The sequence below is a fragment of the Ambystoma mexicanum genome, chromosome 3p (assembly GCF_040938575.1).
Source record: "Ambystoma mexicanum isolate Mex_15411 chromosome 3p, UKY_AmexF1_1, whole genome shotgun sequence".
Lineage (NCBI taxonomy): Eukaryota > Metazoa > Chordata > Amphibia > Caudata > Ambystomatidae > Ambystoma > Ambystoma mexicanum.
Genome location: NC_090925.1, coordinates 112387255 through 112402693, shown reverse-complemented (window position 1 = coordinate 112402693; position 15439 = coordinate 112387255). Strand labels below are relative to the sequence as shown.

General features: G+C 47.2%; 1 protein-coding gene across 1 annotated transcript in view; it reads left to right on the top strand.

The window, feature by feature from the left end:
- Window positions 1-15439, top strand: part of LOC138579494 (brain acid soluble protein 1-like) — a 56756-nt gene that overhangs the window by 30633 nt on the left and 10684 nt on the right. The window contains exon 3 of the mRNA XM_069649816.1: window positions 13947-14213. Coding sequence (XP_069505917.1) covers window positions 13976-14213 — 238 coding nt within the window. The 5' untranslated portion in view covers window positions 13947-13975. The remainder of the gene's footprint in view (window positions 1-13946; window positions 14214-15439) is intronic.

Genomic DNA, 15439 nt, shown 5'->3' with positions numbered 1-15439 from the left:
CCTCTCCCTTCACGCTACACCGGGGCACTCGCCAGGGATGCCCATTCTCACCGCTCCTTTTTGCGCTCGCTATCGAACCCATGGCTGACCATGTAAGAGGGCGTCACATCAATAAAGGCATTCGGTTATGGGACACACCAGAAATCATCTCACTTTACGCGGATGACGTGCTCCTGTATGTCAGAAACCCCTCCACATATCTGGACCCAATCATCCGTGACATTACCAAGATAAGCACGTACTCAGGTTTCACAATCAACTATCCTAAATCTGAAATTTTCCCTCACACTGTAACAACTCAACAACCGGCATGTGAGTACCCCCTACCTTGGTCCCCCAGTGGAGTTAAGTACCTCGGGGTGCCGGTGTTAACCAAATCCTCCCTATTGACAGACAATTACGAGGCCATGGCTCAGCTCGTCGTCTCCAAGTTTTCCAAATGGCACAATCTACCGCTATCCCTGGCGGGCAGACTCTCTCTAATAAAGATGATTGTGGTCCCCAAGCTCCTGTAAATCTTCACTAACGTACCAGTCTGGCCCGGGATGCAATACTTTAAGAGGCTCCACTCGGAGTGTGCACAATTTCTCTGGCATCCAGGGTCGGTCCGCAAGAAGTGGCAACATATGACGTTATCCTATGATAAAGGGGGGTTCACAGCCCCAGACCTCCGTTTGCACTGGAACGCGGCACAGGCCCAACACGCCTCTCATTGGTACACGTTCCAGGATCCGCCCCTGCATGTAAATCTTGAGAAACTGACGGGGGTGGGACTAATTTCATGACCCTGCTACTGCACCGCAATTTTTAAACAGACGCCCAGGCAGACCCGGTGGCCACCACGGTCAGGGCTTGGAAAAGTATCCTGGGCTATGAGCAGGAGCAACACCCGTACTATAAGTGGCTTCCCCTGTGGTAATTTCCCGCACTCCCCCCCACACACGACCAACACCTCGTACAACACTGGGGAAATCTGGGCTATCGAGCCCTTGCTGACCTCTTCCCTGATGGCACATTTGTCACCCCTCAAACATGGCGCCCGGAACTTTCCAATTCTTCGCTTGAGATGCTGCAGTATGACAGGCTTAGAGCAGCAGTACGAGCTATGTGGCCCTCATACCCAAACAAACCCCCAGACTCACCCGAAATACAATATATAGCAAACTCTGGAGGCGCCAAGGGTATAATATCCAATTTGTACAAAATGCAGCTGGAGAAAACAGTGGATAAGTCTCTCAAACCACGTGAAGCTTGGGCTAGGGAGCTCGGAACGAAAATTACAGACGATCTATGGGGTAAAATGTGCACACACACGCGCAAGGTCTTCCTTAGCGCCAGATTCCGCTGCATACAATTTAAGCTCCTCAACAGGCTCTATTATACACCGTACAGAGTGGCGACATTTACACGTACCCTGACTCATGTGTGCCCTAAATGCAAATCCTGCGAAGCAGATCATATACACATGTTCTGGTCCTGCGCCGCCCTCAACACGTTCTGGGTGGCTGTGACGGAGGCGCTCTCCGAAATAATTGGTTCCCCGGTGAATATGGATCCACTAGCCCTGTTGTTTGGGGTCTGAGAGGGGGAGGATGTAAGGAAAATGTCAAAATTCTTAAATGTGAGTGCCATTGGGGCCAAAAGATGCATATTGCAATGCTGGAAGCGCCATAATCCCCCCACCCTTATGATGTGGCTGAAAGCCCTTACCTGGATACAAATGTGTGAAGAAGAATACATTGGATCTCTGCCAATCTCATCGCGCCCCAAAAACGTTTGGTCGGAATTATGTAGCTACCTGAATAATAGAGATGAAGTGGAATGGAGGTCTACTCCCCCACCAGCACAGCCTGACACGCCATGTGAAGTGTAACTCCCCCTACTGCTTTTCTTTTTTTTCTCTTTGTTTTGCTAATTGGCGCCTCTTCGAGACATCAACCGTCCTTAACCTGAGATGTTTAATTTGGTCATGTTGTGCTACCGTTTGTGCGGCTATGATGTTAGCTTATTGTGAGGTAAGTTGTGCTGTACCTGTCTTAACCTTCTGCCAATAAACAAAAGTTAAAAAAATAAATTAAAAAAAATAGTGCACAGAGCACACGCATAACTAAGCAAGCTCTCCTCTAGCTAGCACACAACTCAAACAGGACTGAGCAAGCCTTCCTCCAGCAGCTCCAATGCCCAAACAACAAACAGAACTGGGGAGGCCTACTGCAGCAAATAGTGCACACAGCACACAACCAATCAAACAAGCTCTCCTCTAACTAGCACACAGCACAAACAGGCGTGAGCAAGCCTTCCTCCAGCAGCTCTTATCCCCAAAGAACAAACAGAACTGCGGGAGGCCTACTCCAGCAAATAGTGCCCAGAGCACAAACAGGCTTGAGTAAGTATTCCTCCAGCAGCTCTAATGCCCAAAGAACAAACAGAACTGTGGGAGCCCTACTGCAGCAAACAGTGCTCAGAGCACATGGGAAAGTCTACTCCAGCAAACAGTGCCCAGAGGAGCACATAAAGGCTTGAGCAAGCCTTACTCCAGCGCTCTAATGCCCAAAGAACAAACAAAACTGAGGGAGGCCTACTCCAGCAAACAGTGCCCAGAGGCCAAACAGGCTTGAGCAAGCCTTCCTCCAATGCTCGAATGCCCAAAGAAAAAACATAACATGGGGAGGCTGATTCCAACACATAGTGCCCAGAGCACATACAGGCTTGAACAAGCCTTCCTCCAGCTGCTCTAATGCCCAAAGGACAAACAGAACTGGGGGGCCTACTCCAGGAAATAGTGCCCAGAGCTCAATAATAACTAAGCAAGCTCTCCTCTAGCTAGCACCAATCACAAACAGGACTGAGCAAGCCTTCGTCCAGCTCTCTAATGCCCAAAGAACAAACAGATCTGGGGGAGGCCTACTCCAGAAAATAGTGCCCAGAGCACAAGCTGTCATGATCCGCCGAATTCGCCCGTTCTGGACTTCATGGTCCATGATGCACCGCGGTGTAAATTCCGCAGTCCTACCATCATAGCCGGCGCTTCCGAAGCATGGCACACCAGCCTTTTCATGCAACGTACGGCTTCCTAGAAAAAGGCCACGCCCCTGCGGCGCCACGCATCTCAACACTACTGTTTGTTGTAGTTAGACATGCGTTTCCGAAGTTCACTTTGCGCTCTCCTTGATACCTTGTTCCTTCCTTCCTGGAACTCTTTCATTCCTTTCCCCTTACCTTGTTTTCGTGGTTAATCTCCTGGAAATCCCCCGTGCTCGGAGTCAGAGCCTGACTCCTTTTGAAACGACTTGCCTTCTTCCTGGTTCCTCGCCCGGATACTGAATGCTTCCTAGAGGAAGGCTACAACCCCACGCTGGACTCTGAAGACCCGCATCCAGGTTTATACAAGTTCCGGACAGTAAGAAAGAAGGAAGTTACGCCCAAGAAAGTCACAAGAAAAGAGAAACAGGTGAGAAAGGGAGAAACTTGTGACAGATTGAGACGCCTCAAACTTGATCCAAAGACAGATATGGAAGGAGGCATGCAATAATTAACCACTGAAGTTCAAAATCTTAAGGCTGAGAATGCTGTATTAAAGCAGCTGGTATTGTCTAGAGATTGTGCTGCCAAGGAAAGGGTCGTATTAGGCGGAGTAGTAGACAAGTTCGATGGATCGTCAAAAACTCTACGTGCCTTCCTAGATTCTTGCTTGGTACATTTCACTTTTAAACCCTACTATTTTTCCACCCCACGAGCTAAGGTTGGCTTCATGATATCTCATCTCACGGGCAATGCTTTAACCTGGGCAACTCCCTAAGTTAACGCTGGTGATGCTCTCCCTGAGCTCGTTTACATTGCTCAGGAAAGACTGCTCGAGTTCCAACAAGGAACCCAGGACATTCTCACGTATGTGACACGCTTCAAACAGCTAGTCAAAGAGGCTGATTGGTCCCCGGAAGTCAGCTTTACCCTCTTTCAAAGAGGTTTAAATGATGAGATAAAGGACGAATTAGCCAGAGTAGCCCGCCCAAGCTCCTTTCAAGCCCTCATGGACCTCTCTCTGCAGATTGATTTCCGGATTCAGGAAAGGAAGGCGGAGAAGAGGAAATTCAAATCAACATCTCCTAAACCAGCCACGAACTATCCCGGTCCAAAAGAAGCAACCACTACTCCAGCCTCTGAACCTGAACCAATGCAACTAGGAGCCTTCCGAGGACCTATAAGTCCAGTAAGGATCCGTAGGATCAATACTGGACTGTGCATGTATTGCGCCTCTGATAAACACCTTGTAAGGGAGTGTCCTATAGCGCCACCTCAGCGTTCGGGAAACACCAGCTCACGATCCTAGGCGGAGCACAGCTTCCCGAGAAAGATGTATGCTCCTCATCTATTCCCTTCTTGAAAGCTCCTGGACAGAACAATCTTGTGATCCTGCAAGCTGTCTTATCCTTTTCCAAAAAGGAATCCTACACCATCCTGGCTTTAGTGGACTGTGGTGCCATGGGCATTTTCATAGACCATGATTGGGTTGTCAAACATCACATCCCACGAGAAACCAAGGAGATAGTACAACCGGTCGAAGCCATTGACGGCAGACCCTTGTCTTCTGGACCCATAACCCATCAAACAAAGGATCTACTGTCAATAAATAATCATCAGGAAATCCTCAAATTTGACATCATTAAGTCGGCTCATTACCTCTTGGTTTTGGGCATGCCTTCGCTACAGAAGCACAATCCCTACATCAATTGGGCAGCAGGATCCTTGTTTCTCAGCTCAGAACATTGTTTAGCTCTTGCCACATTGACAAGTCCTTCAGACGAACCCCAGGAACCTCAGCAATCTTCAATAACTGTCTCCAACATCATCCAGATTCCCCAAGCATACCAAACATACTCAGATGTGTTTTCAACAGCCATTGTTCAATCTCTTCCACCTCACAGACCTGAGGATTGTGCCATTGATACAGAGCCTTCAACGGTGATTCCATTTGGAAGAATGTTCATTTTGTCTGAACCAGAATAGAGAGCCCTCCGTGAATATTTGGACACCAATTTAACAAATGGAACTATTCGACTTTCCAAGTCCCCAGCTGGCGCTTCTCTCTTCTTCGTCCCTAAAAAAGACTCTAAGGAGCTTCGGCCATGTTTGGATTACCGTGGCCTCAACCAATGCATCCTCAAGGACCGCTACCCATTACCTCTTATTTCGGATATCCTGGAGGCAGTGAGAGGCGCTGTCATCCTCATAAAACTCAATCTCAGGGGTGCCTACCATCTCATTTGTATAAAGGAAGGCAATGAGTGGAAAACAGCCTTCAGAACTCCCTTTGGCCACTTTGAGTATCTGGTAATGCCCTTTAGTCTCGCTAATGCCCCCGCAGTATTCCAACGCTTCATGGATCGAGTTTTTTCTGACATGTTGTTCCTTTTCGTCATTGTATACCTAGATGATATACTGACTTACTCCAAGGAACCTCGGAACCATCAAGAACACGTTAAGGCAGTTCTTGAATGTTTACGTGACCATAATCTCCTGGCCAAACCTGAAAAATGTCCTTTTCATGTGTCAACCGTTCACTATCTTGGGTTTGTTCTTAGCTCCAAAGGTATCAGAATGGATCCTTCCAAGGTTGACTCCATCTTGTCTTGGCATGTTCCTACTACTGTGAAACACATCCAATCCTTCCTGGGGCTTGCTAACTTTTACAGGAAATTCATACCCACGTTTTCTGACATTGTACACCCTATTGTAACACTCTTAAGGAAAGACACTCCGTTTCAGTGGTCCACAGCTCAGGAGTCAGTATTTCAACAAGTGAAATTGGAATTCACTCAAGCTCCCATCCTAGCTCAAACTGATACAAATCGCCCGTTCCTAATTGAGATGATGCATCCGACTACGCCATCAAAGCTGTCTTGAAACAAGAACTTGATGATAAGATGGAACATCCCATTGCCTATTCATCCCGTACCTTGACTCCCAGTGAAATTCATTATTCCGTCCTGGAGAAGGAGTTGTTAGCCATCAGACAAGCCTTCACTGACTGGCGTCCTCTCCTTTTGGGAGCCAAGCATCCAGAACAAGTTTGCACGGACCATCGGAACTTACAAGTGTTACAACCCTGGAGTGCAGAAACAGCCTTCAGGCCCCTTGGGCCTTCTTTTTTGCCCAATACCAGTTTCAAATTCTTCACCTTCCTGGAACACAAAACATCATAGCTGATGCCTTGTCCAGACGTCCTGACTACGAACCTCTTGAAGCACGCTCCTTTCCAAGATGTTTCCTGACTCTCTAATTGTAGCTCAAGCTGTTTCTCTCCTGGAGGACATTTGGGCTAAGACATTTTCTTTTGAACTCTGGGATGAATACGAAAGGAATAATCTTAGGAACCTTTAGCTGAAAGACGGATATCTGTTCAAGGAAAACCGTCTGGCAGTACCCACACAGGAACTCATACGTAAGATCACAAGACTATGTCATGATACCCTCCATTCAGGACATTGAGGCATCACCACTACCCTCCGTCTTTTACAGAGACAGTTCTGGTGGCCATGGATGAAAGACGACGTAAAAACCTATGTCCAATCCTGTGCAGTTTGTAACCAGAACAAACATGATAACAGAAGACCAGCAGGTCTCTTACACCAACCAGCAATGCCAACACGACCTTGGGAAGTCATTGCCACAGATCTTCTTGTGGAATTACCCCCATCCAGAGGGTACACAAACATAATGGTTACAATCGATCTCTTTACACACATGGCTCACTTTACACCCTTCATCAATTCATTTACTACCATCTTCATCTGAATTGGCTGGAATTTTCCTGGAACACATATTCAGACTTCATGGACTACCTTCCAAAGTCATCTCTGACAGAGGCCCCCAATACATATCCCAATTTTGGAAACAACTATGTCAAATATTGGGGATTCAGCCGCATTGTCATCAGGATATCACCCACAAACCAATGGAGTAACAGAACGAGTCAACCAGACTCTAGAGCAGTATCTTCGCTGGTTTTCCACCAAAGTCCAGGATGATTGGTCACTTCTGATTCCTGTAGCTGAGTTTGCTTACAACAATTTGGATCATTCAGCCATCAAAACCAGCCCGTTCTTCTGTAGCTAGGGATTTCATCCTTCAATTCTACTATCTATCCTGCCTCATCCAACCCCAGTCCCTGCGGTTGATTCCTGGATCGAAACATTAATCAATGTCCACAAAGACGCTAAAGAACGACTGGAAAAGGCCAGGAAAGATGTCAACCGTTATGCAGACACCAAAAGAAGACCACGCTCTCCTTACGCGGTCGGAGACAAAGTTTGGCTTCCCTCAAAACTTCTTTCCAGACATCTACGACTAAATAAATTGCCCCCCCAAGTATTATGGACCCTTCTCCATAAAAGAAATCATTAATCCAGTACCCTAGCGACTCCAGCTTCCGGATTCGTGGAAATGGATTCATCCAGTCTTCCACACTTACTTGCTTAAACCGTTTGTGCAATCCAACCAAACTGCTCCAAGACCCCCTCCTGTACTTGTCAATAAACAACTCAAGTTCAAGGTCTCCAGGATATGTGATTCCAGATACAGACGCGGTCAACTTCAGTATCTGGTTGAATGGAAAGGATACCCTCCAAGTGAGCGTACCTGGGAACCAGTCTCAAATATGAATGCCCCTCTTCTATTACAAGGCTATCATCGGATCCACCCAGGCAAACCCGGAGGTGCGGGGCTTGGGAGGAAGCATGCTGTCATCATCTGCCAACTTTGCCCGTTCTGGACTTCATGGTCCATGATGCACTGCGGTGTAAACTCTGCGGTCCCACCATCATGGCCGGCGCTTCTGCTTGCCTTTTCATGCAATGTATTGCTTCCTAGAAAAAAGCCACGCCCCTGCGGCACCGTGCATCTCAACGCTACTGTTTGGTGTAGTTAGACATGCGTTTCCGAAGTTCGCTTCGCACTCTCCTTGATACCTTATTCCTTCCTTCCTGGAACTCTTTCATTCCTTTCCCCTTACCATGTTTTCGTGGTTAATCTCCCGGAAAACCCCTGTGCTGACTCCTTTCGAACCGACTCGCCTTCTTCCTGGTTTGTCGCCCGGATACTGAACGCTTCCTAGAGGAAGGCTACAACCTCACGCTAGACTCCGAAGACCCGGATCCAGGTTTATACAAGTCCCGGACAGTAAGAAAGAAGTAAGCTACGCCCAAAAAAGTCACAAGAAAAGAGAAACAGGTGAGAAAGGGAGAAACCTGTGACACAAACAGGCTTCAGCAAGCCTTCCTCCAGCGCTCTAATGCCCAAAGAACAAACAGAATAGGGGAAGGCCTACTCAAGCAAATAGTGCCCAGAGCACAAACAGGCTTGAGCAAGCGTTCCTCCAGCCCTCTAATGCCCAAAGAACAAGCAGAACAGGGAGAGGCCTACTCTAGCAAATAGTGCCCAGAGTACAAACAGGCTTGAGTAAACCTTCCTTGCACACTCTAATACCCAAAGAACATACAGAACTGGGGGAGGCCCACTCCAGAAAATAGTGCCCAGATCACAAACGGGCTTCAACAAGCCTTCCTCTAGCAGCTCTAATGCCCAAACAACAAACAGAATTGGGGGAGGCCTACTCCAGCAAATAGCATCCAGAGCACAAACAGGCTTGAGCAAGCCTTCCTACAGCAGCTCTTGTGCCCAAAGAACAAACAGAAATGGGGAGGCCTACTCGCAAATAGTGCCGGGAGCATAAACGGGACCGAGCTAGCCTTCCTGCAGTGCTCTACTGCCCAAAGAAAAAACAGAACAGGGGGAGGCCTATTCCAACAAACAGCCCAGAGCACATACAGGCTTGAACAAGCCTTTGTCAAGCAGCTCTGATGCCCAAAGGACCAACAGAACTGGGGGGACCTACTCCAGAAAAATAGTGCCCAGAGCACAATAATAACTAAGCAAGTTCTCCTCCAGCTAGCACCAATCGCAAACAGGACTGAGCAAGCCTTCCTACAGCTCTCTAATGCCCAAAGAACAAACAGAACTGGGGGAGGCCTACTCCAGCAAACAGTGCCTAGAGCACAAACAGGCTTGAGCAAGCCTTCCTCCAGAGGTTCTAGTGCCCAAAGGAACTAGTGCCCAAAGAACAAACAGAACTGGGGGAGGCCTACTCCAGAAAACAGTGCCCAGAGCACAAACAGGTGTGAGCAAGCTTTCCTCCAGCAGTTGTAGTGCCCAAAGAAACTAGTGCCCAAAGAACAAACAGAACTGGGGGAGGCCTACTCCAGCAAACAGTGCCCAGAGCACAAACAGGTTTGAGCAAGCCTTCCTCCAGCACCTCTAATGCCAAAAGAACAAACAGATCTGGTGCAGGCCTACTCCAACAGATAGTGCCCACTCCAGCAGATAGTTCCCAGAGCACAAAAATAACTAAGCAAGCTCTCCTCTAGCTACCACAAAGACTGAGCAAGCATTCCTTCTGCAGTCAAATACCGAAGACAACTGCCTAAAGGTCCAGAATGCTTCAAGACACTGTCAGGGTGCCATTTTGGACTGGAATAAGTACCTTGCAAATAAATACTGTTTTCCTTGCACCTCCAATTCTGGCTTCCCATCCTGTATCCTGCTTGATACCCTCGGGCACCAACCTGTCTTGTGCAACCTTGACTTCGAGCAACACCCTGCGGCTTCCTGACAGGTTGCCAGCAGTGGTTCTCTATTCTAAGTAGAAATGTCAACTTGAAGATGAACCTCAAGAGGCTCCGTACGCACCAATCACAGCGTGAATAATGGAAATAATCTCCAGGATTAAAGTGTTATCATCTTTTATCAATGGAGCCCTGTCTCTGAAGCACAAAGTCTAGTCATTGGTGTTCACATCAGGAGTTATATATCTTCTGATTACAGTAGCAGGTATAAAGGTTACTCACACATCCAGCGAACAATAGGATGATCATTGTTGGCTGTTTGGCTTTGGTGAGCCGGAATGCTCCCATAATCCATGGCTGGAATTTGTCCCATTCTGTTATCTTGATGACACTGTCTAGTCCTATAAGTAGAGCGCAGGCTGCTCCTAGTTGCTAGAGGAGAAGATCAGTTCATCCCATTACCACCAGTTTATCCCGAGGCTGATTCTGAGGCTGATCCCGAGGCTGATCCCGAGGCTGGTCCCGAGGCTGATCCGGCACTCAACATGAAGATCCTGCTCTTCTCCGCACTGCTGGCTTTAGCAGCAGCCAGTGTTTTACCAGGAGGTAAGTTCTGAGACCAAGGCCACTATATAGGCCCCCAAAGAGGGAAGCACAGATCTAGGTATAGCCTATTTATGATTCACACATATTTGGGGTAATAGGCATAGCGTGGCCGAAGGTACACAGAGCAGCAGACCACTGTGTAAAGAGCATAGCAGGACCATCTGTAACATGTGGGGCTGGACATAGAACAGCAAGGACGCAGGGTTCCGACTGAGACCAGATTACAGGAACCAGGTTGTGAGTGGAAGACGGGACAGTAATACATGACCCACTGTACAGTTGCTTTATGCACATGTACAATTCAGATGAAGTGATTGGCTTAAAATCACATCCTTTTTTGGGCAAGCGCTGAACACAGAATAAGCTCATTATTGACCTCCTCTAAACCAATTAGAATGTAGAGAATGTAGTCAGTAATGTCCACTGTTGGCCTCATTCCCAACGTTTTGACTTCAAAGCAGCCTATTAGCTGACATTTCAATATATGTTAGTACGTCCCCTAGCCCTATAGACCAACGGAGGGGTGATCATCACTTGGGACGATGCCCTTGGCAAATGTAATGCCATTGGTGATTGATAGGGGCTATTATCCAGCAATAATAATCCCTCCCAAAATCTATAAACTTAATTCGAACCCTGCACTCCGGTATCAGCAAATTTAAAGATGCAGCTTGTAGCCAAGCAGTAAATGCAGAGATCCCTCCTTCGGTCCAGTAGGTCAGAAGACATCTTCCCATACGCACTGTTCTTTCATTCTTTCTTTCTTTCCCTTTTTCCTTCTTTCTTTCTTTCTTTCTTTCTTTCTTTCTTTCTTTCTTTCTTTCTTTCTTTCTTTCTTTCTTTCTTTCTTTCTTTCTTTCTTTCTTTCTTTCTTTCTGGGTTTGGTAGCAGGGCTGAACCTCTGAATAGAAACAAGGCTGGCTGCAAAGCTACCCACAGGCAGCCAGTATATGTCACATCTATGCACCTAGGTGGGCTGTAACCCCCTTTAATGAAATACATATGTTCTTCCTTCAAGACAGAAGGTGATGGGCCGGCTGTTCCAAAGTATACATTTCGTAGAGCTGCTTCTATGAAGAGATTACCAGACAGTGTGGATGTGTGCTTGCGCATGTGTGTGTGTGTGTGTGTCTCCATGGTTTACTTTTTCACTTTTCATTGATCTGATATCTGACAGAGAATTGCCACAATTGGGGCTCATTACGAGTATGGCGGTATAGAAAGTGCAAAGTGGTGCTAACAGAATTACCACCACTTTCCTGCTCTGCCATACTACGAGTTTGGCCCTGGAGTGGGTGATTTACTTCCAGCATCACACAGGAGGTAAATCCTCCTACTTTTTGCTGACAAATCAGCAAAAACGCAGGGATTACCGCCACGGTAATTCTGCCGTAATCCCAGATGGAGTCAAATTAACGGAGACTAACACTGCCACTTGTAATCTGGTGGTAAATATGCTGGACCAAGTGGTGGTAACAGTAATTCTGTTGGGCGGTATTCCAGCAGATTTACCACTAGAATACCACCCAACTTGTAATGCGCCACAATGCACGCATAACACCACAACATAAGCCCATCATTTTGGTGCACAACACACTGAGCATTGTGCTGCAGAAAAGAATCTGCTGTGTAAGTGAAAGAACAAAGCAGTGCAAAAGGAAACATACAATTGTGCAAGAGTATGTGGCCAACTATGCCAGAAAATAAGGCCATGTGCCAAAGAGTAAGCAGAGCCACAGCAGAGAATACATCCAACTGTGCTTGAGAATAACGTCACTGGTCCAAGCCATTGAACCCCAGTGTGCTTTGCTTTGTTTAACACAGAACAATTATTTGCCGAATATCAAGTGGTAGGGAGACCATAGCGTTGTAAAGATCTTACATAAGGCTGGTAGAACACAATGGTGGTTTTTCCTTTTCACTGTACGGATGGTTATGTTGTGCGGGGACCGGCTTTTCTCACCCTAGAAATGTTTCCTTGGGTTTTTATAATTCCTTTTCCTTCTAATTGGTTTATAATTGCTTTTAAGAATTCTTTATAAAAATTGTTTTACAAGTATTTGATGTATACATGGATGTGATCTGTTTATTAGTAGAATGTGTTGTTCTCTCTTCTTTTGTGTAAGGTTGAGTATAGGCAACCAGAATCATAAATAAATAAAATATAAAAAATAAAATAAATGTGTCCCTCTCTCCCCAGTAAGTTAACCCACTCCTCCGTTTCAGATCCACCAGAGCACCTGGAGACCGTGCAAGTGGTAGCGCAGTGTGGTATACATCCCAGTAGCACACACACGTTCCAGAAACAGAAATGCTCAATTTTTCACTAAAAGCAAAGAGAAATGAAAAATCAAAAACAAACACAAAATGAACTTTTCTTTAGGCAGAACTAGTCACAAATGTTGATTCAGCAAACTCTTTTTGTTATGTATGTATTCCCAGCCACCTGTAGACATGTTACTGCGGGATGGTAGTAACACGGGGCGTGGCACTGCGAAGGACCAAGAAGAAAGACAATGTGAATTGCCTGCAGCAGGAGGGGAGCAGGTCACTGTTAAATAGAAGCACTTTGAGGGTTATAGTAGGTTACTTAAGCAGAATTAAAATAAATTCAGATGACAGGTAAATAGGTCACATTACAAGTTTGCTGCTACTTCTAGAGAAAATACCGCCAAACTTAAATACCGTTCCTGCCACTTGCATCCGCTGCAAATCCACCAGATTATGAGTGGTGTGGTAATACCCATTCACGGAGTCCCTAGGACTCCATTCAGGATTATGCGCATTTACCATGGGTGGCAATTTCGCCCACTGTAAATCCTCCATTTTTGGAAAGTAAGTGGAGGAGGAACCTTCTGCTGTATTGTGGAGGTTAATACCCCATTTTGCCTCCAGCCTCAGAGCATGGTGGAGGGCTAAAAGTACAGTGACCACCACGTTACTACCACTTTTTATCACTCACCAGACTCATTATGAGTTTGACGGTGTGGCCCCAAAACATGGTGGTAATGCAGTGGTAACAGAGTTACTACTGCATTAATGCTGCATTACCGCACCATCAAACTATTGGTTTGGCAGTAAGGTGGAGGAAAAACCTGCAGCAAAATGCTGGAGGTAATTCTGCCACCTTACTAGTAAATAAACAGCGGAATTACTGCTGGTGCAATTACCGCTGGTGGTAATTCCCCTGAAATCCCCATGGAGTCCTATGGATTCCATAAATGGGGTAACACTGCCATACCGCTACTTGTAAACCAGTGGTAATGCTGTCGACCAATTGGCAGTAACAGTAAATCCGTTTGGTATCTCGGCAGATTTACCAATGAGATACCACCAAACTTGTAATGGAGCCCTTTGTGTCATAACATACATCAGGAAGCCACTTTCCAAACAGCATCCAGTTAATGGAATTAAAGCTGGAAGGCACTATCAGAAGTGTGCAGGCGCGGAGTGTTTATCAGCAATGAGGTTAATGCAGGGATAGAGTGCTCTTGTGTGGGTTGCAGATGGGGTGAAGAGGTTGGTCTTGGAAGCAGAATAATAGGTTATGGTAACAGAAGGATAAGGTGAATATTGTCATATGAGCCCACATAGTTTGTAGCAGCAGGAGGAGATGGAGATGGAGGGTAAGGGGCTGAGGAGACCTTTGAAGTAACTCACATGTTTGCAAAGACTCTTGGTATGTACTGAGTAGATCTGCCATGCTCTCCACTGCTTTAGGTAAATATGGAAATGATGAGAGGCCTGGCATGTGCAGGGACTTCTTCAGAAAGCAAGCGCTTGAATCAGATGACGACACCGTCGCCCCTGGCGAAGCCCAAGGCAGACGTCCAAAGAAATATGGCGGCCACCGCGAATGGAACGACAAGCCTTGGCATTCGGTGGGCCTCTCCAAGCGCAGGCCCTGCTTTAGGGACCAGGACTGCGAAGCAATGGACAAGTGCTGCCGCACAGTGGAGGGCATGAGGTGCACGAAGGCGGTGTTTGGTAAGTGTTGGCTCTTGTGTATCGCCTGCTTTCATATTCTAGTATCAGGGACCTCTTTCAAAAGTTGGACAGGACATCCGGGTGGCGGGGAGATGGATGCTCTGAGTGTCTGAGTGGTAGTAGACCCATCATGGGGAGTCTGGAACTCTGGAATCCAGGCTTCCCAGACACCCTCGGGTGCATTGCTGCTAACTGGGCTTCCAATAAAGAACAGGAACACCCAAGGCATAGGATTATCTCTGATAACACCCCCCTAATAAGTGACAGTCAGTCTGGGGTCAGTTGCAGTCACCCCCCTCCAACCCTCTCTGCGCCTCCTGGAGAGTACTTACACATTTTCATAGTCTTCTCATCCCTTGACAATTTCTCTTACTAATGTAGTGTGTCAGCAAACACAAACTTGTTATGTTAAATACATGTGTAAAGCCCACCACCAGGGTATGGCGCTACTCAACAGAGGGACGGAAGGAGAACAGGTGGGTTTTCAGGGCCTGGCGAAAAGCCAAATGATTAAGAATGGAGCCCAAAACAAGAGGGAGGGAGTTCCAAAGAATAGCGGCCAGCACCTAAAAGGCACAGCCACTAATGTGGCTACGCCTAACCCCAGGAACAGGAATGGGGCAGGCCTCTGCAAGCATTGATGGAACTTTTCAAGTAAGTACAGTGATTTCAGGGGTTAGCAGGAGTGAGCAAAGGTGGGTGGGGCAGAGGGCAGAGGCAGGGGTGGGCATGGTAGGCTGGGGGAGCACAACAGATGGGTGCTGTGGGGACCACAAACGAGGGTGGGCGTTAGGGTAAGCACATAAAAGGTTCAGGGTTTCAAGGTAAGCACAAAAGAGGGTTGGAAGGACAGCAAGAGAGAGATGGGCCCAGGAGGAATATTGAGAGGGAAAGTGAGAGAGAGAGACTCAGGGATGGAAGGAAGCAAGAGAGATGGTAAGAGCCAGAGAGAGCGGGTCACATAGGGTTGTTGGGGGTAGGCACAAGAGGACCAAGGTGCTGTGGGAGCACAGAATAGGGTTGGGGTTGAGGGTATACACAAAAGAGGGTTGGGTTGGTGTGGGATCACAAACACGGATCGGGTACCAGGGAGCACAAAAGAGGGTTGGTGTAAGCACAAAAGAGGGTAAGGGTTTGAGGGTGCGCAACTGAGTTAAGGGGTCTGGCCTGGCTCTTAGGGCCACGCGTGAGGCTGTGTCATGGACTGGGGACATGGAAAAGGGGAG